Below are 26380 nucleotides of genomic sequence, written 5' to 3' on the forward strand. Positions count from 1 at the left end.
GAAGGCATGTCTATCATCAAATAATTATTTAAGAATTTTAAGTCAGATAAATTTTACATGATCATACTAAACTGCAATAAATGACTCAAAAAAACAATTTTGCATTGATCAGTAATTCACGCAAGGAAATCTTATTTTAAAACACAGATTTCTTTTGGCAAAAATTTTTTTTTTAATTTATTCAGTTTTTATTTAGAATTTTGATATTTCAAATAAATGAAATAAAGTTGAATTCTGAAAATCACCCATGATATTTTTCCGAATTTCTACTACAGCTCAACCCTCAAATGTCAATTTGTTTTGCGGCGAAGTGCTAAAAGTGAAAAATGTAGCAGGTTTTTCCTGTTAATTTTGTTTTTCTTTCACAATATTTAAAGGTAAATTTTGTCGTTTTGCAATATTGTCTTGTTATTATCTTTATATTACATGTACCTGCAATCAATGCTGTTTGAAATTATTTTCAAGTTATTGGTTAATGCTTTTTTTTATATGTTTTTAAACGCTTGAAATTTTTATTACGCTCTTTGGAAACTCACAGGTAGTAAATTTTAGCGGTACTTTTAAGATAGCATGTTATCATGTGTTTACACAGTTGTTGAATTTAATGAATCGTTATCATTATTGGGAAATTTTCGATTGTTAATCTTATTCGGTTTTTCTCCCTCCTTTCTTTCTTTTTTTTTATTTTGGGTTTGTATTTACAAGTGTATTCTGATAAATAAAAATCATTTAATAATGCGATATCTGTCAAAGCTTTCCGAAAATGGAAAATATGAGGTTCAAAATGCATGATCCAGTTTGTTTGTTTGTTTTTTTCTTTAAAAATACACAGAATTTTTTTTAGGCAGGCTGTCAGTAATTTTAAGTACTTGCATCATAGATATTTATAAAAATATACAATAATTCAATAAAAAATCTTATTATAAATAGATTGAAAAAAATTTGGTAGAAGTTTTTTGGATTATTACCTATGTTTTGGTATATTAAAACATGTTCTGAACACCTTTCCTGACTTTCTACACATTTTATTATTTGAGGAAAGAGAATTAACATAAAAACTTTCTGAATTTTGAAATAAATCAATGTTTTCTTCAAAGAATGGATCTGATTTTGTTGAATTGAATTCCTTTATTCCTGAGAGTTTGGAATGTAATATAAATTCTAATTACTGGTATTTTCCTGTTTAATGAAGCATGATGTGTTTTCTGCCCTTTCCTCCCTTGGATTTTTTTTTTTTTTCAGTGTTCAGTATTGTTTAATAAGTATAAAAATACTAGGCTCAAAAATTTATTCATTTATATAATGCTGAACAATAAGTGATCAAGAGGATGATATTCATTTGAAATTAAATATGAATTGAATATATACCTGAATGTGCAAACTGTGCCTTTACTTTACATGCTAAATCTTGCTTTAAACAAAATGTTTTTTTTTTTGTTTTTTTTTACTAATGATGCTTGGGCTGATTCTTTTCCAACATATGAAAAAAAAATTATAGAAAAAGAAATAAATATAACACTTGATGAAAAAGAAAGTCCCAAAAATGAGTATATAATTTTATTAAGAAATTAATATTTAGTTGCAAAATATTTTGTCTGCACTATAACTTGTAATCATTTACGATGGATTCCACCAGTTATTTGGTTATTTCAACTGAAATTTTGATCTACTTAGTACTTTCTTTAGATCTTTTTTACTTGTGATGGTCATATATGGATTTCTCCAACTAAGACCTTAAATTTTCTATAACATTTAAGTCTTAAGATTGGGATTGAGTGGGTAGTGGTTGCTTGCAGTGGTGTAACAAGTATAACCTGATAATCCTCGCAATATGTTTCAGATCATTGCCTTACTGAAAGATGAAATATGACCCTAGTCCTATTTTATTGGCTTTATTTTTTAAGTTATTCTTTAAAATGCCAGCTTATACTAGTCTATTCATAATGACATCAATAGAAACAAGTTCTCCTTCTCCATTTGCTTCTTTACATCCTAAAGCAAGAACAGTTCCAACCTCATCCTTAAACCACTTTATCGTGTTCTTAGGAACCAGTTCTTTTCCAGTTTCTTTCCACACTTTATACCATCTATCACTTTCATACTGTTTAAACACTTTCATTGAAGAAAATAACATTGTACTAGTATGATTTCAAGCTAGCTTTAAAATATGTTCTTTTGCAAAAGAGAGTATCTTTGTTCTGTAGATGCAATTAATGAGTGCCTTCCATATAGGAATATGACAATAAAATCCTGCATTATGAAGAACATGTCTAATAATTTCAACTGAAAGATTTTTACCATTTGCTGATAATGTCAATGATACAAATTTTGATGCACTTAACATTAGATATTTCTTTACTGAATGTATAAATTGCCACTTTGCAGTAACATTCCACATTTTTTTATGTCCTCATCAAGGAATAATAATAATAAAAAAACTGTTTCTGGAAGTTCTACATTTTTTTTTTTTTTTGGCACAACCATGACTTTTCCCAATCAATGAAGAAATTTCTCGAAGAGATTTGCCGTCTTTCAACACCTTGATGACTACACAACATAACATTCGCAGAATTTCTCTCCTAAAATGCATTGAAAAGATTTTTATGGTGAAACAATAATTACATTTGTAAAAAATTAGTATTATGTTTATATGCTTTGAATGCAACTGCAGAATGCTCTTCAGAAAAATTTCAACAAAAAAATGTGATGATTAATTGACAAATTATTTAGGTGTATATTCAATTTTATGTTTGTCACATGAAAATTGTGCAATTAAAATATTCTGAAGACTTCATATTTGTTGTTTAGCCCAATATATTTCCTTAATGTATACTTTAAGGTTATTGTAAATTTAATGTAAACTTAAATGGTAAGTTTGTATTGCATTCTTGTACCTTTAAAGAAGAGAATGATGTATACTCAGTTTTGAGGCCCATCGTAACTATACATAAATAAAGAATGGCTTTGGATGACTTCCTTTTTCTTCCCTTAATTTTTTTTTTTTTTTTATGGGGAAAGTAGATCTCCAAGTGAATGATAGATTGTTATAAAGAAGTGAGCAATAGTACTATTTAATATTTCCTAAAATCCAACCAACCTATTTCCTAATATTCCAACCAACTTAAAATCAGTTAATCTAATGATTTTGTTTTAACTTACATTCTCCAGAAACAGAAAAATATGGCTATTTTTTTTTTTTTTTTTTTTTTTTTTTTTGCCAATTTCTTATTATCATACTGACGCAATTTAGATTATCTGTATGTTTATCTAAATTCATAAAAACACTCTTAGTCATCATTTAGAAATTGAAAGGTTCAGCTTACAGCAAAAATAGTTAGTTGCTTTGTTTATTTTATTTATCAGAATCTCGTGACATTTTAAAGAGCAAAGATCTCTTTATATAGAAAGAGGGAGACTTAAGTTAAATTCAATTTCTACCATTGTTTCTGAGTGTATATACTTTTTATTCCTTTTGAACTTCCCTTACCACTCTCTCAATGAAAGATACAATGTCAGGACAAGAAAAGAATGGATTTCATTGAGATTTATATTATATGATTACCACTGATAGGAATATGAGTAGCTATGCCAAACAAGTTATTGTGCCTTTGGTCCAATAAGATTGGCTGTTAAAAGCAGATACCTCTTACAAAAAATTTATCGCAGTGATATGGAAATTATAAAAATGTCTAATCATTTTTATGTATGGATACATAACTTTAAAAGAATATGACAATACTGTGTTTAAACTGATGAGTAAAAATTCATCAAAGTTAAAGCATTTGCAATTGCATTTCTTCCTGTACAGCAATTATTTTTTTTTTAAAGATTTCAGTACATATGAGCAGTTTTAGCAGGCAAAGATATGGCCGAGGCAAAAACAGTATGTTTCTAATTTTTAAACTACAGTTTTATCTGTCTATTAGTTATTAGATACGTTTATTTTATGTATTTCATATTAGCCATTTCTAGGTCCAGCCTATTTACAAAGCAATGTTGATTGTGTTTCATTTTCATTAAATATGTTAGCTTTACTTTAACTTAAGCTAAATATTTTTAAGTTTCAAATTGCAATAGAAAATAAAATTTTATTATTTTAATAGTCTTATACTTATTCTGTTTATTGTGTAAGTGAGCCCTAACTAATGAAAATAACTCCTATGACATCACACTGGCATTAAAAATATACATCTCTGGGTCATTCATTTAAGTCTACATTATCTTTCTTTAATATGATTTTATCCTTCTTTGACATTGTATTTCCTTTCTTTCTTAACAACTCTGTAATTTTAATTTCATATTTTTAATGTAAACTTACATAGACTAATAAACAAAATAAAACTTCTTAATCTTCTACACTATGAAAAAAAAAAAAAAATTGCAAAATTAATTATTTGATGAAAATTATTTGACTTTCATTGTATCATTGAAATGTTTTGTTGAAAATTGTGAAATTTATTCAAAATTAGGGGAATTGCATGACAATTTAATTTATATCATCAAAAAAGAATTTTAATTTTAAAATAAATAATTTTGTAACTAATATTTTTGGAAGTTATCACGGGAAAAAAATCCAAAGTATTGTTAGTATCAAATTAATTAAAATTCAATTCAAAGTTTAGAAAAAAAAATTTCATCTTTCTACTTTCCAAATTATATTTACACTAAATTTGGTAACTATAATTCAAACAATCTGTCCTATAGAATGTCAGCAAAAGCATATATTCTCCTTTATTATTTGTAGTGATATAATTTAGCTGTATATAGTCATGACATGGACTACTTAAAATATCTGAGGATTGTGTTGCAGTATCAGTTAAGAACGTGCATATATTTAGCCTATTATTCCATTTTTCAAATCAGTATACAAAGAAAATATATCATGTATTAATATACATGTCTGCCTAATATGTGAAGAAAAAAATTTACCTACTACATGTTCAAATTGTTAATTAATTTTTAAAATACAAATAAAAGTTTTTATGTAGAGAACTAACTCAAATTTGAGTCAAGGACTGATAGATATAAAGTATTTTTTCAAAATAAGTACAATAATCTGCATTTTTATTCCAACTGTGAGCAAAATGGAACATCTGATAATTACTTTTTTACTTTTGTAGAAAAGGCATTTTTAATTTGCTAAGGCATTCTGAGAATAAAGCAACCCTATCTGGAAAACTCAAAAATATTAATAATGAATGATTCTATTAATTTTATTGATACTATAAATCAAAAATTCATTTTGATTTAGAATATTCCATTAAAATTTTGAAGAATTAACATATTAAAATCCTTTGTTTTTTTTAAGTAAAAAGTAGAAAAAAATTTTGTACTTTGCCTTCCTACTTAATGAATGCTTTAAATCAGAAAAAAAAAATCATTTGTATACAGGGTTTGAGAATTCGTGGGAGAAAAAAAAAATTTATAAAACCATCTCAATCTGTGCTGATAATAATAAAGGTGTGTGTGTTTTCGCTCTAATCCTTATGAAATTTCCATTTAAGAACATGGCGACAGTAACTGTGCAATATTTCTAAATTGATGCCTATGACTTTCAGGGAGTGTTTTTGATATTTATTTATTGAATGAAAAATTCTATATTTGCATTACATTATTTAATCTTTTTTCAAATTCTTCTGTAAATTTTTAATACTACTGTTAATGGAAGACGCATGTTTTGAAATAAATATATAAGAATAATAGAAATATTAATGATGATGGAGATGGAAAATCAAATTTTTTTCTGAAAATTAAATTAAATTTTCAAGAATTTAGTAAATTTTAACAATATTCTTTAAATGATTTTATTATTATTATAATTCATTTTTGTTTGTTTGGTTTATCATAATTAAAAGATGCATAAGCATTTTCGATTCTTTTTAAAAACACTTCAAATGAAAAATTTCTCCAATTAATGTTAGTTTTCTCTTGTATCTTTTAAATTATATTCTTTTTTATTATATTATATACATTTGTTTAATTTCTTTTAAAATATCAATTTCTGATTATTTTATTATTTACTGATTCTATTCTGTTAATTTTTGTCTTAAAGGAAATGAAAATGGAAGAAATCAATTACCAACTGAATGTATTGTGTAAGAGTTTGGATGCTATACTCCAAAACATCTTTGGAACAAAGTATTACAGTGACCTCAAATATTTTGCTACTCGCCATCCCTTTGTTCTGACTGGTGTTATATCAGTCAGCATATTTTCAGCCATTCCATTCTTATTTTTTCTTGGTTTTACTTTCATTACTCTTTTCATTGCATTGTTATGCTTTCTTTGCATAGAAGGTGAGTTGCTTTCTTTTTATTGCTTTTTTTTCTCTTTATTAAATGGTATTTCATTGGATAATAAAAACATTTGATTATAATGGTGCTTATAGCAGTTATATTACGTTTAAAATAGTATAAACTTAATGCCTCATATTATTCTAATTATTATATTTAGTTTTAATTCAAAATTCTTAAAAATTAAAATATTTGTCTTATTTTATTCTAGTTAAAAAAAAATAAGAAAAATGTATGTTCTTTTTATTATAATTAATCTCGCATAAGGCAGCTGATAAAGAATTTTGAGTTTTTATTTTTAAAAAAACCAAACTTCTTAAAAGTAACTGACAAATGGAATTAAAAGCCTTCAAATTAATTTTCTGGTTTTTACACCATTGATATGGTTGGTATTTTTAAAATTCACTCTATCAGTTAGTTTTTTATTTTAGAAACCTGTAATTCCTTTAATTAAGGAATGCAAGTGAAAGTTATAAATTAAATATTTACAAGATAGGTATTAACTTTTTTATACAAAATGGAATAAAATAAACATGTATTGTTTAGATCTGATTTAAATATTTAATTTAGATAAGAATGTATATCTGAAACTAATTGTTCACTCCAATGTATTGCAAGCAATGAATTATTGTTTTTTCTACTTAGGAAAACTGTCTGCTATTTATCTATCAACTGTCTGAAAGTTGAAAATTGTAATTGATATATTTTGAAATTGTGCTTGTAAAATTTAATATTTAATCGATTGATGGCTTATGAGGAAATTATTTTCATCAAGTATTTTCTTCAGTTTACCTATAACATTTCCCTTATTGTTTCTTTAAGATAAACATTTTCCTGGTTGGTCATTTCATCAATTCAGAACAATAAAGTTCTTAATCTCACATAAGTAACATTTTCCTGTATCTAAATTTTCTTTAAAAATCTTTTCTTTGCTCTCTTCAGTAATTTTACTCTTCATTCATGTGTTAAAGAATGTTAAAGCTATCCTTCCTGGTTTCTAATTTTTTTTTTCTTGTGCTCAAGTTCCTGCTCTGTAATGGTTATTCAATCCAAATGCATACAAAAATATCTCAAATCATTTATCAACACTACATATTTAAATAATATTTAGGAATCTGTTAAAAATGTAATTTTGAGTCCAATAGCATTGTTTTAATTAAAACTACTTAACATACATAGCATGTTTCATGTTTTTTCAGTCTTTTTCTTTTAATAATTTCATTTTAACTGATTAATAGTTTTACAAATTGATATATATTTTTTAGTATAGAAATTGAACTGTATGTTTTTCAGGATGTTTTGTACATTAAAAACGCTTAATTCTCTTACTATCCAACTTTAATTATCTGATTTGTATTTCCTGTGAAATTAAAGAAAATATAAAAGTCAAACCTATGACAACTGTAGTAAGATGGTTTGCTATCATTAATTTTAGCAGAAAATGGCAAATTAGTATGACATATTTTGTTTCTCAAGCAACAATTACAAAAGTGGGAAGATTTTTTTAGCCTTTTCTTTACTAACCAGAAATGCATGAAACTGGTGGAAATTAATCTTCATTGTTTGCCTCTTATAGAAAAAAGTAATTTAGAATGAATATCAATGTAATCAACTATTTTGTGATTTAGGATTTTATATTGCAACATAAAAAGCACCAGTATATTTAACTTTTAATTTGGTTGTTTGTTAGCATTTTACAGGACAGATGTTTGATTTAAAACTACCAAATTTGATACAGATATAATTTGGTGGGTAAAAAATGCATTCCTTTATGTAATTCTTTTAAAAATTGAGATTTGAACCTTTTTTTTTTTTTTTTGTAACAACTCCCATAATTGTGGAAAACTTTAGCAATTTTTTATGTAATTTTCATGATGGCAGTAAAAGTTCATTGTTTCATGATATATTTTCTTCCATTGTTTGTGAAGAAAGATTCTACTGATAATGTGGGCAGTTTGCATGAGGAATCAAAACATGAAATTACATTTAAGTCAAAACTTAATGTTTAATTTGAAAATTATCCAAACATTTTAATTTTTATGGCAATATGATGTCAAAAGATTCTACACCAATATGAATATTCGAATATGCTATAAAAAGAAAACATGAAAAATTTTGAAATGGCTTTAATATCTTTAATAATATCGTGAGCATCAAGTTATACATAAACAGATTTAGTTGAAATTAAACGTAACCAATATTTTGAGCAAAGCAGCTGCTCACTAAAAGCAATTAGCATACAGTATAAAATTAATGATTTTTTTTTCAAACAAATAAGTGAATTACAGTTTTTCTAAAAATCTGCTTTCATGTGGAAATATATAAAAATCAGATTGGTAATTATAATTTGACATAAAGAGTATTAAAATAGTTAATATATAGAAACTGGTTTCATGACTGTTATGTAATTTTATTTCTTTCTTGACATAATTTTGTATGAAATATCCATACTGCTGTTAAAGACATTTTTGTTTTTGTTTAGGTTCAATTATAGCAGTTGGTGGTCTTATTTTTGTTGGAATTGTTTCCTTCATAACCATTATTGTAGGGGCAATCATTTCAGCTATGGCAGTGGGCTTCTGGATTTTGCAACAAATAAGACTTGCACTTAAAAGGGCGTCTAAAATGAAATGTCAGAAAAATCCATCTGCAGCATCAGAAAAAAACAGCCCAGCACCTTCTATTGAAGAAATCTCAGAAGAATAAGTTGTATTCAGAATCTTTATTATGAAATGTTTGCTCACTAGAAAGCACTTAATTTTGATATAATATTTGTTGCTCATTTTATATTATATATTTGTGTAATAAATTGTATTTTTGTACTGTTTTATTTTTAACATATTTTACAAAGCAAAATAAAAGTATTGATTTTAGTAAGATAACGAAGACTGTGATTTAATCACATCATACTTCTTGAACCTTTTGGATATAATATTTTCTTTCATAAATGCTTTCTTCAAATTTGCCATATCATTTTAAGAAATTGTCGAACCTCACCAAACAATGATAAAAAAAAAAATAAGACAAAATTAACTTAACTTCAGTATTAAGTCTTTTAGAAAACAATTTGATTTTTTAAATGAATTGTAATTCCATGGGCAAAATATAAAAGATTATTAATGAATGACATAATGATTACAGAAAAATCTTTTAGAAAGCAATTTTTGTTTCTAATATAGTTTAATTGTGTAGAATGTTGACTACTTATAAACAAAACTAAATTTTTATTCATTATATTAAAATCATATTTTGGTGATGTTAACTGAATATAATGACATATAAAGTAGTTTTAATTGCTATAATATTTTCAGAAATACATCTTTGTTTCCATGCAACTCAAATATTTCTGAGGATTTAGTTGGAATTATATATACACTACTCAGACTTATTATTTTGTAGATATTATTAGATATTATTTTATTATATATTATTTTGTTAATATAGCCAAATATTATATATAGATATTATTTTGTAAATATAGCCAAACTATACATATGTGTTATATAAATAATGTTTCATTTAAAGGCGATGCATGTCACTTAAAAATAATTTTAAGCTTTTTGCATCAATATTAGAAAATGCAGCAAATTCAATATGCAAATCTTTATCGGATTTGGTTAAATTTTAACTTCCTTTTTGCAATATAAATGGTACTGAATTTTGTAAAGCATTAAAAAAATGCACATAGTTGAACAAAAGAAATGGCAACACTATACATTTTATACTTAATATTGAAAAACAAATAATTCAATAAGCAAATATTTATTAACGTTTCCTTTCTTTCTTCCATACATAAATTGGAGCATTTGTTTTTGTAGCTGGTTTCAGTAACCTTGCAGGAGGATCATTTTTATTCTAGAAAGAAGAAAAGTTTTATTTACATGTAACAATGAAGAACATATTTAAATATGAATCAATCATCTCAGAATATGGTTTTTGGAATATATTTTCTTTTTCCTTAATATTCATTATATTTTAATTGTATGTTTAAATATGAATGTTAGAATAACGCATTTTATATAGTTTTAATATATTGAGTCATATGTAGGAAAATTAATTTCATACCAAATATTCACCAATTATGAAACTATTGATTGAATTTCAAAACCTTTATTCCCATTATTTATAAAAATTGCATCTCAAATTTACTTATTTTAAAAGTAATAAATATTTCTCATGTTTTGCTGAATTCAAGACATTTTACAAGATTTCATGGTAATATCACATTAAAAAGGGCATTGCATTATTTCATTCTAACATAAAATATACATATAATTATACTCACCGTTAATTTCTTTTTTACTTCCAATTTTCTACTTAAAACAGATAATTCTTGTACTCTTTCTATTCTTTTACTTAGTTCATTGTATTGTTGGATACTGTGTTTCGATGCTTTCTGAAAGAAAAGAGCCAATTGTTCAATCTGCATACTGAATTTAAAAATAATAATAACTGTTTCAAATTTAATTATTTTGTTAATTGTTAAATTCATCTTAAACTTTTAGATAATGGAAGAAATATGAAAGATTCTACAGAAATGTGAAAGGTTCTTTTGTTAAATAAAACATGAAATTGCTTTTGCTCCTATCAAGCAATTTAGAAATAAATTATGGAGTCAAATATGTGATGACTGATAAACAATGGAGTAAATAATCCAATAAGTTAATAAAGGAAATCAATCTATCTATTGATTAGAAAAAAATCCAAATTAGTACTGGTGAACAACCAATTTAAGATAATAGAGTAGGTTATTATTATATATCTTATTATAATAAGATAATATTTCATCTGCCAATATGAAAAAAAAATAATAATAATTCTGGTCCAAATCTGTATCAACAATAAGAAAAAAAAGTTTAACATCAAAATTCTTGTATTTCTGCCACATATTGATAGCATTTCTTTCCTCTTGAAAAACAAAATTTCAAGTATGATCAAAAGATGCTTCACCTTCATTTGATAAACTTAATATCATATCCATGATCATTACTTATAAATTATTTATTATCTTAATTTGTATAGATATACATTAGAGTTAATAGAATTATTCTATTATTATTAATAGCAATAGATTAATCATAATTATCATAACATGCATTTAATTATTTACAGTAATCAATTCATATTAATATAAACACTAAAAACAAATTTCTATAAATACAGTATTAAATTTTTTTTTAAGAATATCATATCTAATTATCAAATCATTAGATTTAAATTCAGAAGTTATCCTCAAAAGCTAACAGAGAAAACAGTAAAAATTAAAATGTAATTAATAGACTTACTAGATTGTTTTTATTGATTAGTAACAGCTGTTGATTATCATATTTCAGAAGCAAAATACATCACCTTAACATCAGATAAAATTAACTAATTAATTAATATTTTATTTTAATGAAACAAGTTGGACAGATTTCAAACAAACATCCCCTTTTGTCTTGTTTATAAATGTTTGTTTCTGATTAATATTAATAAACAGAAGATTTTTTTTAAATATTTATAAATTGATTACAAAATTTGAAATGAGGAATATAATATTATGGCATTAAAAAAATGAGATATTTAAATAAAATGAATATATTTGTGTATTAAGATCTATATATGAAACTTACTATTGCAAAAGATAATTTTGCTTTTTGAAATCTTTTATTTGCAAACTAATGAATAATTTGGTTTATTTGCAAACTTTACTTTTTATTTGCAAATAATTCAAACATACTATATTTAACTGCAAACTAATGAATAATTTGGTTTCTAATAAGAATCTACAGTCGGATCTAATGTAGAACTGGACACCTATAAACTAATGCAAAATTGATTATTAAATAAAAATGTGAATAGATAATTTAAAGACAATTAAATAGAATTAAAAGTAAATTCTTATCATATACAAAATATCACAACAACTGGTTCTTATAATTAATTATAACTAAGAAAAACATACTGTTATGAATTCTTCATCTAATGCTTCATGAAGTTTCATATTTTTCAAAGCATCTAATGTAGGTCGATTATATGCTCTGTCAAGTAGAGCTGGATGTGTATTTAGCTCTTTTGAAACATCAAATTTCTTTGCTGAAATCAAAAGAATTAAAATGTCATGTAATTAGTCTAGCAGTAAAGCAATAACTCTTCTTTAGACAAAACATCAATTCCAAAGTTAGAAAAGAGATAATAAAAGAGAGAGAAATGAAGAAAACAAAATATTTCTAAAAGCATTCAATAATATTCTTTAACATTTACAAACTTCTATAGTTAATCAAGGATCAGAAAATGTGCATAAATTTATATTATTATACTGTTTCATGTTTATAATATTCTTAACTCTCTGTAACCATTTTTTATATCACTCTATTCTAACAAATTCAATAATCTAAATACCCTTGCTCTAATTTTTCTGCCTTACAATTTAATTTCTTCAGGTAATATTGTTTAGGACAGAATTTAAAAAAAAAAAAAAAAAAAAAAACAGATTTTACTTAACAAAACATTAGTTGCTGAAGAAAGAAACCTTTATGTTGTAACTATGTACAAATTTTTTCTTTTTATTACTGAATTTTTTTAATTAGTCAGAAAATTTTATTTGTTCTTTTTTTTTTCGATCTTATTTGTAACTTCAATATATATGTATCAGAAAATTCAAGAATACAAATTGATAATTCAGAATTTCAATTAGAAACAATCAGAAATAAATCTACTTCAAAAGTTAATTTTATTAACATGTTAACACATTGACTGCTGGAATACGTGCCTGTGTGTTATAGATAATATTTAATTGTACCAAACCATTTATCTTATTAGATGATTAGTTTTCTGCTATAGTTAAGAGATAGCAAAGGAAGAGGCATCTAACTAGATAGATGCTCTGAATATGAGGTGTGAGTAGTGACACTGAACAAGTTAGAAATATAATTGTTTCTGTTTAATGTTAAATCTTTTCATGTAGCATTTGCAATTTTGTTTATAATAGGTCTTAACAAAAAATTTTAGTACATCAAAAAGTTATCTGTGAATATTCTAAAAAATTAAAATATTGTATGCATATGGAAAAAAATGATGTATTTTCCCAACTGATATTTTAAAATATTTGCTAAGACATTCATGCTCAATTACAATAACCATGGTTCACCATAAAATTTAACATTTTAAAATGAATAAGAGGAAATATAAAATAGTCAATGATGCTAATAAATCAACAGATTAATTTAAGATTAGATAGACAATTAAATTAACTCAAAATCAAAACAAGAAAAAGTGTCAAGAAAATTTATTATGCATTCAAAAATTTATTTTTATACTGCACATCAGAGTTATTTGCTTAATATAAGTATTAGAAATACCAATCTGATTTGTATTGCACAAACAACACTTTTAAATAATATTGCTTATTTTATTACGAAGACAACTAATTGAATTTTATTATGTATTCTAAATATTCAAATTATAAACTTTGAATAACCATTTAAAATGCTTAGATAATCAATCTACTCTTATTTTAATAAAATTTTCATATCAATATACAAAACCAAATTTTATATCTCACATAATACTGATAACTTAAAATCTGCTTTCATACATGTAAGAACTGAAGTATGGCACACAAGAAAAGAACTAAATAAAAGATCACAGTAAGATAAGAAAAGTATTTATTTATTTTGTCTGTTTCATTTTATAGAAAGAATAGTCTCAATTTCCATAAAGCGACTTAATAATAATAATAAAAAAATAAGATTTCTTGATATTTGAAGTCAAGATTTAAAATGTTTAATTCTTAAAATGGGAAAATAAAACTTAAATAATCTGAAAATTAAATGAAATTTAACTTGCATTGAGTGAATTAAAAAACATATATATTTGAAGCTTGCATTTATTTTAATGCATGACATCTGACAAACAAGCAATGTATCTATATAAACGACAATGGTTTTGGGTTTTACCAATTTACTATTACTTTACTGTTATCATTTTGAAAGTTTTTCATTTAGTATTATTGAGTTATTCAGTGTTTAAAGACCCCAATCATGGAACACTCCAAATTGCATTTCCAACATTCATTTTTTTTTTTTTTTTTTATTTGAAGGAATTTGCTGTTGAAGCCCATCAGACATTTTTAGAAACTTATGGTGACGCTACTCTGTCGTATTCCAATTGTCTTCTTTTTTTTTTTTTTTTTTTGGTTTCAATGATTTAAGAGTGACGATTTTGATGCCAATGTAGCCTGGAGGATCAAAAAAATTTGAAGATAATCAATTGCATGACTCAGTGGACAAAAATGGGAAATAGTTGTAGAAAATTATCGAAAATATTTTGATTGATACATATTGTACTAATTTTTCTAAATAAATGCCTTCTCAAAGTGAAAACAATATCAAAATACATGCAATGACCTAATATTATGAAAACTTTCTCAATGAGAGGAATAAAACTTTCAAACATTCACACATAAATCAGATATATTTTATAAAATGTTACACCAAATATCAGTTATGAATATTAAATGTTAAAAACAATAATACACTAACTTCCTACATAATGTCTCCATTGTAGTCATTATTGATTTATAACCAAGAATATAAAAGAGAAGATATATTCCTTAAAAGATTATTGAAAAATCATTTCTACAATTTTAATTCATAATAAATGCAATTTATTCTAGAAAATTTTCCTATACTATTAAAATAAAAATGGCAATACAACATTTCTAAAAACTAAATGAAATATACCTTTGGCTTTAGAATCTACAAAAAATGTATGTGTATTTTTTGGTCTGTCTTCAACATCTAATAAAGCCACAGCCCCTTTAAGTTTTTCTATTTTCTAAACATAGGAAAATAAGAAATTTTATTTTAAACATTGAAACAGACATAACAAAACACTACAAAATAAAAAGAATCAACTGATGTTAGGAAACAATAAAAGGCATTTATTTAATTAACAGAACATAATTTAAAATATATTTTAAAAAGTATAAATGTCCCTCCCCCTCTTCTATTTTTTTCTGTGCAAAATCATTGCACTGCATTTTTAGATAAAATACAGAATTTTATATTTCCTCTAAACAAAAAAACTATAATACATTTTTTTAAATATAAAATAATATGTCACAATATCAGCAACAATAAATCCATTAAATGCCTTTATTGCTATTGTATTAAAATTTGTCTTCATTTGATAGCTAAAAATTGAATAAAGAAGATAGTTTAAGATAATTAGTAAATTTTAAAACATTAAAATATTTTATACTTTTTATAGTTAAAAAAAAAAATGAAATGTTTTGTACATTTACAAGATTTTCTTTGTAGAGAGATGCAATATTAAGGTGACTAAAGGAATATGTATAAAATGTCAGTCTTAGTCCAGCTGATCTTTTTAAAACATATATAATTTTATCAATCAATCATAAGAATTGTAAGATCACAAGAATTGGTTTAAAAAAATCCAGTAATTTACTTAAGAGCACAATCAATTAATTATTTTCTGAAAAACTTCGATAAGTCCATCGATCTCTACAATATGCATATATAGCAGATAGAAAAAATTTATAACACAATATACATTTCTCTGCAAAATAATATAAGAATGCGTCCAGTATAAACATGAGTGAAAATGCTCTACAAGAAGTTCTATATATATATTAATAATAACTTGAGAATTAAAGTAAATCAAAATCTAAAGCAAGAATGTAACTTCATAAGAATTTAAGTAAGTATGGCACTGTAGAAAACAATGCTTTTAGAGTTTATTGCTCTCCAAACAGAATCTAAAGAGGAATTTTTCTTCATTTTTATATAAAATAGAAAAATTATATCAGAACGTGAATGGTAAATTATAGTGGAAAACTAAATAAATTAACATGGCAAATAAAGCAAAAGGAGCAGCAATACACATGCAAGTGATTCATTTGACAATAAGTTACTTTATGCAATACAACATTTATACAAAATTATTTTTAAATATACTCACTTTCAATTCAGTACTTAATTTATAATTTACATAGTTAGCATCTTGTGTGTGCATTAATTTGATTTGAGCTTCAGAATGTTCCTCTGGCTTTTCTTTCTCATAATGTTGACCATCCTAAAAAGAGAAAAAAAATTTATTAAATATCATTTTAAAAGGAATGAGAGTAACTATTATAATATAGAAAAAAAACTGATTAACAGTTGATGGGTCCTATATATGTTATATGTTAATTTAAATTATTCTTATCCTTAATTTCACTTATTTTTCTTTCCCCCTTTTTAAAAATTAAAAAGAATATTTTACAAGACAAAAAATTAAAGACACACACAAATAACCATTGATGATAACTAAGGAAGACCACTTCAAAAATGGTAGATACAACAGATGGGAGGGGTGCATATTTAGGAAACTACTTATAGAAGTCATGATGGGAAGAAGACGGAGAATGCTCAATCCAATTTCGAAGAATTCACATTAATTAACTGCATTTCATGTAACAAATATAAAACTTCATAAGAAATAAACAAAACTTAAACATTAAAAGATGCTGTTATATATTATAAGACATTATAGCTGTATTTCCAATCAGATTTGTACTCAATTATAGAATACACAAGCCTTTAAAATTCTTGGTTAAGCTGTAATTCTGCAAACAAGCCAGGCACATACACAAGGTTTAGTTAATACAAAAGCATTAATCAAACATAAATGATTTGTTTATCAAATAGAGTTTCATGTATACATATTTCCAAAATAAATATTTACTTACTCTCATTTCTGAATTAATCATGTGATAACAGAATTCATCTGGATTTTTATTCATGGCTTTTTTAATCAGCTTTTTAAGCTTGTTTTGCTTCACATGGTAGGCTCTAAAAGAGAATAATGCAGTTAAGATCAGAAATGCCATTTTTCATTACATTGTGTAAATTCAAATTAAAACTTAACAGAAATGATTGCCACATTTCAAATATCTGGGAAATTAGTATTATAAAAATAAAATTGTAATCATCATAAAAATCAGAGTATTAATATATTGCAAAAGCAGAAAGTGTCCTTACGGTTTCAAACAGCACAGTTTCACTAATGAAGAAAAAATTGCATTATATTAAAATTTATCAAAAATCAATACATATTTATATGTAGAATATCAATCAAATTATATATATCAATATACAATTTCATAGAATATTTTTTCTAATCTTTCAGATTTCTGAAAATTAAATAATAATAATAATAATAATTTCTAATATCTACTTGCATTTTAAGAGAATTTAATTGTTGAGAATTGCTGCATTACTCTTTTTTACTAACAAATGATAGTTTAAAGTAGTCGAGAAAAGGATTATTAATAGACAATGTCTTCACATTTAAATCTTCAAGTATTAGAGATTAAACCAGAAATATGCATATTACTACAAATTCAGATTAGAAAACAAGGCAGGCAGAGAATGATTTATGAAATGTATATTATATTGACTTGGTAGGCTGGCAAGTTGTTGAATAAATTCTTTTTAAAATTTTAAATAATAATATCAAGAGGAAATTTCTAACCCCTAAATATTACTTAAATTTTTAATCAATATTTTATAGTAGATACAGCATTCAGACTATAAGTGTTTGAGAATGTTTAACATTCGATCATTATACCACACATTTGATTATTATATCAATGACATAATTGTTCTGAAAATAAATTATGCATGAAGAAAACTAATGATCTACATTTTGTAAATTTGGAAGTTTTAGCTGGAGGAAGTAAGGAATCTGGAATTCCAGCTAAATATGTACACTATGAAACCATATACAGCTTTGAATTAAGAAGACATATTAAATACATCTTATATATACTGCTCTTTCCATGCCTAATTAAACACAGGAAAATACACTACTTTTATGTGATGTAAAATGCATTGGAAAAATTTTTATGAACAGCAAAACTTCTTTTTGATAAAACTCATTATTTCAAAATATTTTACATTCAAAATTTTGCTTGCCTTGATCTGAGTTTATAATCCTTCTTTTTCTCTAACAAACCAAGATGCTGTCGGTCTTCAGGCTGAAAGTGAAAAATATTTTACTATCAGAAAATTTTGCACTGTTTATTTCTCTAGTATAATGACAGAAAATAAAAATGTTCTTAGTAATAATGAAAAGAATATTTCAATAATTGCAATGAGTCTTATACTCAACTATCAGAAAATGTCATCAAATATTGATACAATTTTTAAATTTAATTAATGGGATGTCTATTTAATAATAAGAATAATTTAAGGAAGTTAATTCAAATTTTTGGTAACATCCAATAAAAATTCCAAAGTTTACAAAAAATTCAATTTAATACAAAATTTAAATAAACCTCTTTAAAAATCAGGTAGTTTATCAGCATAGAATTATTTAATTTTATAACTTTTACAAAGTATTAAAAATTTGATAATGCGTATTAACTATGCTCAAATAAACAAGAAATGTATTTCAAAACATGCTTGAGGAAGAAGTCCTAACAAATATATAGAAATACAACAGAAAATATAATATTGCTTTAAGTCTCCCATCATATAGTGTCTGAATACATGATCCTGCAAGAAACTAGAAAAAATAAAATGCCTTTAGAAAATTTCACCTTTGTAAGGCCCTAAATCAGGTTTAATTTTTGAACAAAGGATAAACAGGTGAATCCTGGCTAGTTTAATTTCAGTTTTTCTGAACATAAATGTCCACATAAGATGTCAATTTCTATAAATATGGAAGTCTAAAAAGTACATATTTAAACTAAACAACTTTATAATGCTATATTATAAGATATATGTATTATGCATATGATATCAATTAGAAAATTATGTATATTATCTATTATGATTGCTATAAAGGTAAGAAATTATAGCATTTAAAAAAAAAAACCTAGAAATCATTTTTAAACCAGTTTTTTCACTCCAGGCAAAAATTTAATGAAAAGAACAGAAAATAAAAGGTTATTAACAACATCTACAAAAGAGAGAGAGAGAGAGAAAGACTATTTCAAAACCACATACACATTATTGGCAGGTTACTATAGGTGTGACACTGCTTTAAATAAATTTGTATCAATTAATCTGAAACAAACTAAATTCATCACAAAATGATAACTAAGCACTGCATGACTAAATGAAAAGACCTGGCCTGAAAATAATAATCCTAACTTTAATCAATGACTAATATATTTGATGAATTTTGTGCAAAAGTCCTATTCTCTATATTCTGCATAACAAAATTAGATGCTTGCTCATTAACTGCTTTCCAAAGATAAATCACCAAGAAAAAGTTGCAAAAGAAATCATGTTTAATGTAATTAATCGACAAAGATTTCATGTTAATGTATTGGCTATGTTCATTAAAGACACACGTTAAGTCAAAAGTGCACCCATGGCATGCTGTTAATACACAAATGCCTAAAATTCTATTTTCATAAAATTTAAGACCATGGAAGTCTTTCTATAGAATAGAAATTACGGTACTTTTCCGTTAGCCGGGCGGGGAAAAATCGCCAAATAATGTAGAAATCTGCCAAATTTCTTAGGACAAATTCGCATTTGGTTCACAATCCTTTAGCCAGGTGCAAGCGAAAAATCGCAAAATAATGCAGAATTCCACCAAATTTCTTATGCCAAATTCACATTTGGTTTTCAATTGGCGACATTTGCGTCCAGTTAACAGAAAAGTACCGAAATTACACATCTAAATTTAATTTAATTTTAGATCTTAATTTATTTTCTATTTTAAATTAGTCCATGTTACACCATTCTAAAATTTTCTCACATTTCCTGATCTAAATCCCACTTTTTTATTTAATTATTTATAACCTGTATATTCTAAAAAATTGTTAACTTGTGCACTAATCACACTCTGAGTGAAGGGAAAAAAATCCCTAACACCTATGCATTTCTTTCAAAAATACTTAATATTATCTTTCCTAAATTAGAATGTATGAAAGAAATATATATCAGAATGTCTTAGTAAAGTGTCTAAAGAGTGAAAATTTCTGTCACTTTGCAAACAAAAAACTTTGTGTTCAGATGCTTCCAAAAACATTTCACCATTGTCCTTATATACAAATAATGCCTCCTGAGGAAAAATAAACTGAAGTTTATTTCAAAAGTGTCATCTTTTCAGTCTAGAATCTTCTTCATATAAATATGCATATTTTCATGTAGAAACAAACATTAGAATAATAACAGAGCATATATACCTGCAGTGCAAGTACATTATGACACAGAAGTAGATTCTATGTGTTTTAGGGTCTATTAACATATAATATTTCGACATAGAAATAAACATATCTATCTGTATATTGTGTAATTTGAGTTACTGCTGATTTAAAAAAGGATATCAATGAAACAATGCATTCTATTGAAATTCTCGTAGTTTATTTCAGTTTCTCAAAGACTAAAAACTCTATTCTTGTAGAAATGATTAATATTTATAACAATAGATATCACCAATATTGTTTAATAAATTTATGTGCCATTAATTACTTCCAAGTGAATTGTAAGCTTTCATTGAGTATTTCAATTTACCTATTAAAGAAAATAACATTATTAAACAATGTTTTGAAACAAAAGGATTTTCTATAGTAATATGATTAGTTTTCTCAAACGCTATCGATCAATCATTGATATAAAAAAGTTTCTTATTTAACGTTTTTAATAATTTTTTATATGCCAACAGTTCAGCAGTGAGAAGAATTCAAAACAATTCTTTTAGAAAATTCACTAAAGCTATTAACAACTGCTATGCATAATGTACGGCAACTAAATTTAAGAAGCATGTGAAAAAACAGGCAAGTTACAAACATACCTGATGCCTTTCACGATGAACTCGCGACCCGCTTTTTGCAGCTTTCTTCCAAGAGGACATTTTCACGTTCTGTATCAAAACAAGAAATTAAAATAAATATGAAAAAAACTGCAACGAAAGTCTGAAAGAAAAAAGACAAATCCCTGGATAATTCAAAACAACCACGAGACAACGAACAGAACAGACATGTAAACAAAATGTGTGCAGTTACCGTTAAAATATGCCAACTAGTTGGCAATATAATTTAATGTGTGTGGATGTCACAGGCGCTTAGTGGTGAGGTCATGTTTTTTGAGATCATATAGTTACAACTAGAGACATGATTCCACTGAAAAACTCAGCCATGCAAGTGGCTTTGGTGAATGTTAAATCCAGCGGGACTAAATGTATACACGCTGGTGTGATATGGAAATTTGGAGAGGGGAACAGCATCTCAAGTGTCGTCCTCGTTACCTGACAGTGGTTCAAAAGTACAAGGTTTGTCCCAAAATATAGTTAATGTTGCTTTAAGAACAGGACTTTAATATAACTAAACTAAATGAAATTTTAAAAACTCTGCTTAAGAGCTCAGGTGCACATTAAATTAGTTCAGTCCAAATGGTGCGGAAGTGTTTACCGGGAAGGGCCAACGCAGATGCAATTTTCGGCATCTGCCCTGGATTGATAATTATAATGTTAATCCCAAAATGGCAATAGTGTTGCTTTAAAGATAGAAGGTTAATATTTAACTAAGCTAGAAATTTATGATTTCCTTCATCTGCTATTCCATTTATTCAAGAAAAAAAATAACATTGAATATTTCAATAAAAGCATAAATTTAAAATTTATCTTCTAACTCAGACTGTCAGTGTTGCAAAATCTTTATACCTCCTTTAAGAACCCCAATATTAAAAATTGACCTCTTCAACGTGCGAGCACAAAATCTTCATATTTACAATAAAATAAATAATGATTTAGTAAGCGTAAATTGGAGTATTTTTTGTGAGAAATATTATTGATACATAATGAAAGTAAAGAAACAGGAAAAGAAATTTATCAGTTAAATATAGAATATAAAAAATGCAGAGTATAAATATATCTCCAATATTGATATGATGAACCCATATAATGAACCGATAAGCAAGAACTATATATGCAATTAAATTTCAATTTACATTCTGTATCGATCATTAAGCATTCACATTTTCTGGTGATCATTATATTCTCAAACACTACTATTTAATTTTTTTTTTTAGATACATTTGTCACAAAGTAAGTTTTTATAACTTATTTTTTTAAAATATCGGTAGTGATAAAGCCATCTGAAATAGTAAAAATAACACTTTTAAACTTGAATTTCTATTTATGCTTTTAAGTTTGGACAAATAGAAAATTATAGGGACTTTTCAGCATAATTGTCAAAAAAAAAAAAAAAATGCAGATATTTATCTGAAATTTTTACCGAGTATTCTATCTTGTGTAATAAATATTTACAGAAGAATTTTAAAAAAATCTCCTTACAAACTGAATTTATTTTTAATGTGCACTTTAAAAAAATCCAGATATGTTTAAGCTGTCTTTGTGTTCGACTGCTACTTATATAGGTCTTTCTAAAACCTCTAATTTCTGTTTTGAAATACCCACCCCCCAGATTAATAAGCTCTTATTTAAATGTGAAAATACAGAGTTTCAATATTCTTAATCTTCTCGGCTTTTTATTCAATCCGATATAACTTAGCCAACATAGTAACTTCCTTTGGATAGCTAACACGAATACGTAAACCTATAAATTTGTCGTTATATAATTTTTCATATTTTCATACTTTCCATAACAATTCGATTGCAATTATAGATATATAAATGCTTCAAAATTGTAGCATATTAAAAAGGAAACTTGGAACTATATCCATTTGGAAGCAGTCATTGAAACGGTTTTAAAGGAAGATTGAAAAATCAAGCAAGAGGCAAAATATTTGGATATCCCTGAATATATTTCATATGCGACGAATTTCTATAAGTTAATTCTTCGGAAAATGACTTTGGAAGGAAGTTGGTATATATATATATATATATATATATATATATAGAAAGAGAGAGAGAGAGAGAGGGATCAAAAGTAACCCCGATTCGTTAAGTGTATGGAAAAGAAAATTAGAATAAATACATTCTATAATATAAACAGACAAATAAAATGTCCGTAGTTTCACAGATATTTATGCATGCTATAAATCCATTTGAAACTCAGTTAATTTTCGTTTCAAATTTATACTAACAATAAGTCATAATCTAATCAAATACGATAATATAAGCAATCATTTAATAAAATTAAATTTGTGCAATAATTTTGTATCTTAATAATAAATAATTACATAGCAAATTAAATATAAATTTAGAAGTTATTTACATATATCAGAATTTTTCTAGGATAAATAGCAAAAAAATACCTCACTTATTTCTAAATCGTTTGTTTAAAATTAAAAAAATATATATATCGTGATAATTGTAGGAAAAAAGCTTAAAAATAAAACTGATATCTTTGAAAAGATAACATTTTTAATTTTAAGATGGCGTAAAAGTATTTTTAATGAGGTAGCATCCTTAGAAGTTATTGTGGAAAAAGAAAAAAAAAAATATTAATTTATGATTAGCTGAATATATTATTATTTTTCATATTTTGAAAGGTTAACATTATTCTCTCTTCTTTCAAAATTTAATAGAATTGCTGACAATCTGGAGCATTTCATCCCACTAAGCTTTACAAGTATTAACCCTTTATTTACTAAATTATGTTGCCATCAATTTTTCAACTTCATTTTTGCACTAGTAGTTAAGTTTTCTTGCAGAATAATCCCAGGGAACCCAAGAAAAATATTTTAATTAATAGAAATATCTTAATTAATTTAATTATTAATTAAATATTTTTAATTCATACTTTTAGCTTATATTAACTTCTTTCTATTTGGGTTACATTCTCCGAGCTCTTTAGAATACCATCAGCAAAAATTGTAATATTATGAAGATATAAGCCAGATTTGAATGGTACTTTTAAGTACCGTCAGTAAATAAAGGGTTAAATTTCGGGGATAAAAAAAAAAAGATGCTTGTAACGATGCTTAAAAAGCACCATAAAAATTACACTATTTTCAAATGTGTGCGAAAAGTTTATGTTTTCAGTAACAAAAAAAAAAAAAAAAAAAAAAAGATAATTTTAAATTTAAATGAAATTCGATTCTCAAAAGTTCGATAAAAGCTATGAGAGCTCTGCTTCGAAACTGAGGTAATAGTCCTTACTCCTTTTAAAGTGCGTTTTTGATTCTCAGATATTTTCTTTTCGGATATCGTAAAATTCAGTCAGTTCAGTTTTTATAAATCAATCAGAGATTCCTGCATTTTAAATTCCTTTTGATTCCTGTATTATTTCTTAAATTCTCTTTATGGAATCCAACATTGCAGACTAGTGAAAGATTTGTTCGTATTATTTTCTTTTATTTATCAGTAAGTGAATACATTTTAGATAAAATGCCACGAAAAAGCCTAAATAATGTTTGCAAACGTAGTTTATGAAAAAATTCGAGTTTACTTCTAAAAAACGGAATATCATCTGAGTTGCAAAATTCGACTGCTGCAAAAATCGGGAATAGTTTTGGCTCACACATATATTGTAAACATGGTGCAAACGATTCTTCGTCAGTGGCTGAAAGATAAAAAAAGAAAGTTCCATGAAATATGTTCCTTATATTGTTTACAATCTATCAATGATACTCATTCCTCAAAAGCTATTCTCCTATTTTATCGAAATTTTTGACATAGAGAGACTTTGAAGGAAATAAGTTCCATTAATTTGGAAATAATTCCGTTAATAATCGCACATAAAACATCTGTAAATTCATTTAAAAAAATTGTAAAAAAGCGTTGAATATGCAACAAATATTTCGATTCATTTGTTTGCAAATATTTAATAAATTTTTATGTTTTCTTATTTAGAAGAAAGTATTGGCAGTTCTTTAGCTATAAGTTGCTTCAGTGGTGAAATTTCGATTAAGCAGACTAGGCACCAACCTAGGTTCTTTACTCTGAGAAAAGGCCGCAATTAGTCAATTAAAAAAACTTTTCCTACTTGCCAGATAAATAAATTTGTAAAGAATGCAAGCTCTATAAATTATAAAATATTATGAAAATATCAATAATCTATCAAATATAATTGCTCACTTTTTATAATTCATTATATTCACTTTGTTAGAATATTAACATCAAAAATCTGTTTTAATAATATTGTACAGAAACGTCAATACTGGGCAGTGTAGAAGCATCACCGGTAAATAAGCACAGATATATGTTCACAAATTATTAATAATTAAATTAAATTATTATTAAATTAATAAATTAAATTGTTATTGTTAAATAGTAAAATACCAAAAAAAATTTGAAAATAAAATTTGGAAATTAACCTAAAATTTTGTTGTTGTTTTAACAGCACTTATCCTAGACAAGCTCATTGACTTTTGGATTAAGCCAAGGGCACGTCTCATGTTTTTACAGTAGGGCCATCTAGGGCCAAGGGAACGACTTAGCTACACATAAGTCACAACCATTTTTACGGGGCGGATTTCATTCAGGCATTTCATTCACTCAACCGCATATCGCAATTTAGACCTGAATCAGAGAACAATCACCCCTGATCCAGTACCCCCAGTGATATTACTCTCGACATGGAGGACTTTGTGACCACGACAGATTTATACGTGCGCCAGCCCCCACCACACACGGAGAGTCTTCGGCCGGCGGGGTTCGGACTCGCAACCCAAGGAACGCGAATCCAACCCCCTAGCAATCAGGCTATCCCGGCCTTCATCTAAATAGTACTAACATATTAACCAACTAGCCAGGTTTCTTTTATATGTTCTCGTGTACTCGTTAATAGGTTTTATGCAATTTCCCCCTATGTAAAATTATGGGCATTGGGAAGGGCTGCAAATTCCTATCATTAAATTGGCGAACAATAATTAGAAAATGTATACTTTTGGCATGAATCTAAAATTTTTACTCTCAATTTTGCCAATATATATTTTGGGCACCTTTTTTTCGACCGACTGAAATTAAATTTTGGCGAGGAATTATATTTGTAGTCACAAGATTACAAACTGAATTTCATTGATTTAAGTCTCTGCGTTTATGAATTATTGAATTGGCTACATGCATGAGAAAATGCAGACCGACAGACAGCTAACACTTTGATAAATTTGGTTCAAAGTTTGATAAGAATCCACATTTTAGTTTCTAAACCTGGTGTATCAAATTTTTTATATACAGCT

The 26380-nt window shown here is 25.9% G+C and overlaps 1 protein-coding gene and 1 long non-coding RNA gene across 3 annotated transcripts; one reads left to right on the plus strand and one right to left on the minus strand.

Annotated features, from left to right (window-relative positions):
* Positions 1-282: 282 nt before the first annotated feature.
* LOC129976701 (uncharacterized) lies at positions 283-9120 on the plus strand. 2 transcript variants are annotated; one of them, XR_008785170.1, is made up of 3 exons: positions 283-377; positions 6053-6296; positions 8776-9120. It is a non-coding gene; the product is annotated as an uncharacterized LOC129976701 (long non-coding RNA). The 2 variants fall into 2 exon arrangements; XR_008785169.1 differs by lacking the exon at positions 283-377 and adding an exon at positions 391-538.
* A 919-nt stretch (positions 9121-10039) lies between these two features.
* On the minus strand, positions 10040-21285 carry LOC129975968 (probable U3 small nucleolar RNA-associated protein 11). The gene is made up of 8 exons (XM_056089277.1): positions 21090-21285; positions 18254-18315; positions 17026-17128; positions 16257-16370; positions 15017-15110; positions 12238-12368; positions 10579-10689; positions 10040-10148 (listed from the first exon to the last, which is right to left on the minus strand). Exons 1-8 carry the CDS (start codon positions 21147-21149, stop codon positions 10059-10061), a joined length of 765 nt encoding a protein of 254 aa, XP_055945252.1. The 5' UTR covers positions 21150-21285; the 3' UTR covers positions 10040-10058.
* Between the last annotated feature and the right edge of the window lie 5095 nt (positions 21286-26380).

This window comes from Argiope bruennichi, chromosome 7, assembly GCF_947563725.1.
Source record: "Argiope bruennichi chromosome 7, qqArgBrue1.1, whole genome shotgun sequence".
Classification (NCBI taxonomy): Eukaryota; Metazoa; Arthropoda; class Arachnida; order Araneae; family Araneidae; genus Argiope; species Argiope bruennichi.